The 6,064-nt window shown below is 39.8% G+C and overlaps 1 protein-coding gene across 3 annotated transcripts in view; it reads right to left on the bottom strand.

Moving 5' to 3' along the window:
- Positions 1–526: 526 nt before the first annotated feature.
- LOC137373686 (TOG array regulator of axonemal microtubules protein 1) overlaps positions 527–6,064 on the bottom strand; it is a 167,627-nt gene continuing 162,089 nt past the window's right edge. For all 3 annotated transcript variants that reach the window (XM_068038853.1, XM_068038854.1, XM_068038855.1), the window contains exon 22: positions 527–1,733. In XM_068038853.1, the coding sequence (XP_067894954.1) occupies positions 1,480–1,733 (254 nt within the window). In that variant the 3' untranslated portion in view covers positions 527–1,479. The remainder of the gene's footprint in view (positions 1,734–6,064) is intronic.

Raw genomic sequence — 6,064 nt, 5'->3', positions numbered from 1 at the left:
CTGAAGATTCCCAGGCTGCTTCTTGAATGCAATCAAGATTTATTCTGGTGAGTTTTGGTTTTATTTTAATTCCTTTTTTTTGTAACTTGTATCTCCTGCAGCACCAGAACCACTTGTAAGTTTATTATTGGTTTAAAATCTTTGAATAAATATGGTTATGCTTTTGTGTAGTGCATTTTAACTATATGGCTGATCGTTATGAATTGTGATGGGACACTGCCAAAGCTCCACAATTTAACAATGCATCTTCAGTTTAGAGATTGTGAGACTATTTACCCTGCACCACAAGTGCAATTCTGATTGTATTTAGTCTCACTAATGAGAAAATACTAATAGCACTAAAGCTACTCAACAAATGATGACAGTAACCATAGACATGGGTTAGTTTAGAGAGTCTTGAACTCTGCTGAGGCACATTAATGTTATAGAACAGCAGCAGATCAGGGCAGAAATTTCAAATGGAAGTTTGATCAATTAACTAAAAATAGCCAGACTATAACAGTCTCAAAAAAATGAAAGATACTGCTTTTAAAGAAATAAAATCATTTACTTCCTTTAAACATTTTGTCTAAAATCATGTATCTTTGCCTGTGAAGTGATGAGCAGCTTTTGCTATTGCCAACAGTTTACACAATTACACAAATGGACTTTAGTGTAATTAGTTTCACAAATTTGTAGTGAAAAGCAAGATTTTTTTTTTTAGTATGCTCACATTAAAAATATGGAATATACATTTATCAAGAATGCTTTTTTAAGACAACTGCGGATACATTAGAATCTGTAACAAAAATATTTTTCTTGTAGTGATCTTGGTCATGCCATGTTACGATACCTATTTTAAACACAATGTAAGGGATTTTAAGTTCAGCTTTTAAAATAATAATTTACAACCAGCAGGAGCAAACTAATACTGTACAATACACAATTGGAGCAATAAATGCTTTTCATTTTCCACCACAGAGGACTAATATAAAACAACCATTGATTCAACTCTGCCCAGCAAGACACTTCAATTAGATTCTTCCCTCTTGGGCCCTCCAATGATATGGAAATGTAGCATTAAATAGAGACTGGTGGGTATATCAGGTAACACTATACACTTGATTGCAAATATAGAAACATATATAATTTGATGTGCAGTACACCTTTACAATAAATGACATCAATTTCCATACAGTGATAGTGTTACATGTCTATTAGATTCTACTGTACAGAAGTGCAAAATTAGCTGCAGTGATTTTAGTGTAAAGGTTGCTTAAGGTTACTGGAGAAACCAGACTGTATATTGCAACAATTACAGAATTTAGAATCCAATATCAACTTGGAGCATATATAGTATGCAAACAGCAAAGGTATGTTCCAGTCCTCAAAAATAAATTCATTCTGATGTGAGAAAAGTGCAGGCACTATGGGAACACATCTGTGTTGTTAACCCTCTTATCTTCACTGAGAAGCATTACTGAAATTTTCTTTCTGGTTTCAGGGAGTTGAGTCGAGCAGATCTTGTAAGGTCTTTGCAATATGTGGTGGCCGGGTTGGGGCTTGATCAATTAAGCTTTGACCCATTGGTTTAAACAAAGCTTTAGCCAGTTTAGCTGCAGCTATACGAATGTTTCCTCCACTACCAGGAAGTGAACCACTGTTCGTCATATTCCCCAGAAGATGCCACAAAACTGGCAAAACCTTTTGCTCAACAATCTGAGGCTTCCGTGTGTACAGGTCTGGTACCAAATCTGAAACGGAAAAACAAGCTGTAAATAAGACTACTTACTGCTTTTTTATATTGAAGATGCAAATTCAATGTACCAACCCACTGTTGCATACTGAGAGACATTTAATGTGATTGATCAGTGAAAGGTAGCCATTGTGAGGTTAAATCCCAATATGTCAAATTTGGGAAATTAATTTTTTTTTTTAATTGTCATTTGTGGGCTAGCACCACAAAGTAACATAAGCTGTGGGTTTGCTGTAAAAACCTAACTGGTTCACTAATGTCATATAGAGAAAAGAACCTGCCACCCCTGCTTAGTATGGCCTACACGTGGCATTATCTGCTTGACTATTAATGCCCTCACATTATTTAGGGCATGTTCAATTACTATTGGCTTGCCAGTGTCGTCGACATTCCAATAACAAATAATGAAAAAAAGTGAAGCTGATTGTCCAAGAAAGCAGGGTAATATACACAGCTTTCTGTCTCGCCCATTTTCGTATCCATGATGCCACTGCCTCTTTAATCACATGGTCTTCACATAGAATCTGCAGTACAGAAATAGGCCATTCAGCCCAACTGTTCGACCACTATTACTAAATTCCTGTTTCTCAGCTGAGCAGTGACTATGGGGCCGAATGAACTTTGTTGGTTCTAACTTAAGCCTGGCCGCGTCAGTGTTCTGTAACTATTTCTGGGACAAGTCATTCTTGATATTGTCTATCCAGCACTTCCTTGGCTTCTTGTTCCTTCTGTGTACAGGACCATAAAAGTTTATTCGAGCTGCTTCAATTCATGAAATAAGCCCAATCATCTCTTCCTTAAATCTTCTGTATGTTTCTTGTCTAAGCCATGTTATCATGTGATTTTTTGCATCCTTAACACTCCCACTATTCCTCTCAACTAACTCATCTGAATGCTGAGTGTGGCAATGACCGATCCAGCATGAATTCTCTTTCTCTTCCTCCATAGCTCATCCACTATCAGAGGTCTAGAATTCACCAAATGTTCGACCACTATTCCTTGGCTGCTCTCACTAAGTTTAGCCTGCCAACCGAGGCAAATCTTGGTGTGGGGCACTTGGACCCACGGGTGACAGCTGGGTGAATAGTCATGACCAACTGCTACTAAAGCCACCCAGTATTTATACCCTACACACTAATTACCCTTCCTACCCAGCTCCCATATTTCTCTATTCCCTTTCCCTCGCATATGCATCAAACCTCCCCTTAAAATTGTTAATGCTATCTGCTGCTCCTACCACTCCATGTGGGAGCGCGTTCCAAATTCTCACCACTCTCCGTAAATAAACTGCTCCTAAATTCTTTATTTGATCGGTTAGTAGCAATCTTATATATTTGCCGCTTTTTTTGGTTTCAATCACATTTCCATCACTAAGACTGCCTAGTTCTACACAGGCCAAATGGCCTCCTATGCTGTAACTATTCTATGATTCATTTCCACAATATTGCCTGATTCCACCTCTGCCTCAGCTCTTCTGCTGCTGAAGCCCTCATCCATGCCTTTGTTACCTCCAGACTTGACTATTATAAAGCACTCCTGGCTGGCCTCTCGCAGTCTTCTCTCTGTAAACTTGAAGTCATCCGAAGCTCTGCTGCCTATATCCCAACTTACACCAAATCCCGTTCACCCATCACCCCTGCACTCACTGACCGACACTGACTCCCAGTTAAGCCACAGCTCCATTTTTAAATTCTCATCCTTGTTTTCAAATGGCTCCATGGCCTCGCCCCTCCCTATCTCTAATCTTCTACAGACCTGCAACCCGCCGCAATATCTGCACTCCTCCAATTCTGGCGTCTTCAGCACCTTGGTTTTAAACGCTTCACCATTGCTGGCTGTGCCTTAGTTGCCTAGGCCCTAAGCTCTGGAATACCCTCCCTAAACCTTTCTCCTCTACCTCACTTTCCTCCTTTAAGACCCTCCTTAAAACTTACTTCTTCGACCAAACGTTTGGTCATCTCCCCTAATATCTACTTGTGTGGCTCGGTGCCCAATAATCCAGAGGCCCAAGCTAATGCCTGGGGACAGGCAGCTGGTGGAATTTAAATATAAATAATCATTAAATTCAATTAATTAATAAAAAATCTGGAATTGAAAGCTAGTCTCAGTAATGGTGCCATGCAACTATCGACTGTCGTAAAAACCCTTCTAGTTCACCAATGTCCTTTAGGGAAGGAAATCTGCCATCTGTACCTGGTCAAGCCTACATGTGATTCCAGACCCACAGCAATGTGGGTGACTCTTAACTACCCTTTGAAATGGCTTAGCAAGCCAGTCAGTTGTTCAAGGGCAATTAGGGATGGGCAACAAATGCTGGCCTTTCCACTGATGCTCACATTCCATGAAAGAATTTTAAAAAAACAAGCCTATATGTAAATATGTAAGTTGCCTATGATACCTAACTTAGAAGTATGGCAAGCAGTAAGGATGATACAAATCAACTATAACAGGACATGGATAGACTATCAGAATGGGCAGACAAATGGCAGATGGAATTTCGTAGAGAAATGTGAGGTGATACATTTTGATAGAAGGGATAGGGTGAGGCAATATAGATTTAATGGCACAGTTCTAAACAGTTTGCAGACACACAGGTCCTTGGGTTCCATGTGCAAATATCCTTTAAGGTGGCAGGACATATTGAGAGAGTAGTTAGTAAAGCATATGGGATCTTGGGCTTTATAAAGAGAGTGCAAAAAAGCAGGGAAGTAATACTGAACCTTTATAAAGCTCTGGTTCGGCCACTACTAGAGTATTGCATCCAGTTCTGGTCACCACACTTTAGGAAGGATGTGAGGATCCTTGAAAAGCTGTAGAGGAGATTTACCAAAATGGTTCTAGGGATAAGGAATTATGGCTACAAGATGATTGGAGAAGCTGGGTTGTTCTCCTTGGTGCAAAGGAGATTGAGAGGAGATTTGACAGAGGTGTATATGATTATGGCAGGTTTAGATAGGGCAGACAAAGAAAAGTTATTCCCATTAGTTGATTGTACAAGGACTAAGGAGCACAAATCTAAGGTCTTGGGCAAGAGATGCAGGGGAATGTCAGGAAGAACTTTATTTTGGAGCAATTGGTAATGATATGGATCTCACTGCATATGAGGCTGATGGAAGCGGAGACGATTAATGATTTCAAAAGGAAATTAGATTGACACTTGAGGAAAATAAACCTGCAGAGCCATGGGGATACAGTTGGGAAATTGGATTGATTGGATTGCTCTACAGAGAGCTGGAATGGCCTCCTTCTGTGCCATAAAGACTCTATGACTCTAAGTCCCCAGATGTTAGTGAGGAAAACTTTGCAAGGTTGACTGCGCAAGGTGTGCCTTTGCCTTTTCTGGTGTCTAGGTTGATGCTGAGTGGTCCATCCGCTTTTATTCTTATTCAACTTTGCTGTAGTGACTTGGTACAACTGAGTGGTTTGCTAGGCCATTTTAGAGAGCAGTTAACAGTCACCCACATTGCTTTTGGTCTGCAGTTAGTAGCCCAGACTGGGTAAGGATGGCAGATTTCCTCCCCTGTAGGACATTAATGAACCAGATGTGTTTTTTGAAAATGCAGTCGTTTCATGATCATTGAGACTAGCACAACATCCACTCTTTTTAAGTTAATGCAACCTATTTGCTCAAGAACTAGCCCTTTTACAAATCCACACTGACTGCCCTTGATGAACCCATATCTTTATGGATGACTATCAATTTAATCCTATTTTATGGCCTCTAGAAGGTTACCCACTACTGACATTAGGCTGACTAGTGTATATTAACTGTTTTGTCCATTATGGCAAATGCTTTTGCACAAGTGGAAAAGAAGTTGAAGGACTCATTTCCATATTTAAACATACTCCTTTGACAATAGTTGACAACACTATCCTTCTCCAGGAAGGAGTTTACATTCTCAAAAAAATGTTTACAAACATGTTTTTGCTGCCTGAAAAACAGCTTTTTTTTGCCCAGCTTTCCAGCCAATTAAAAGCCCCATTCTGAGGATGAATGCAATTATATCAATGTGACCAGTTTAAAAACTCCTGGAAAGGCTGCTGTCCATAATACACACAAGCAATGCCTGGGCAAGTAAATTGGTTTGAGGCATTCCAAGAATTAAAGAAGAAACTGCTACTAGGTAGGAAATGCTTTCCATGTCTTATACATCCCAAAGGATATATTCACATTGATTTATAATGGAAACCAGTTCATGGATTGCCATGAGACATCTAGCACATGTCTCTACAGTCAGCTGTTGTAGAGACCCAGGAATGACACCTAGCTTGTTCATCACAGTGCAAAACTGCATGTCCAATGTGCAATACTAGTTCTGTATGTCTTCC

Source organism: Heterodontus francisci, chromosome 9 (assembly GCF_036365525.1).
Source record: "Heterodontus francisci isolate sHetFra1 chromosome 9, sHetFra1.hap1, whole genome shotgun sequence".
In the NCBI taxonomy this organism is placed as follows: domain Eukaryota; kingdom Metazoa; phylum Chordata; class Chondrichthyes; order Heterodontiformes; family Heterodontidae; genus Heterodontus; species Heterodontus francisci.
The sequence above is the reverse complement of the archived record's forward strand: the minus strand, read 5'-3'. Positions and strand labels throughout refer to the sequence as shown.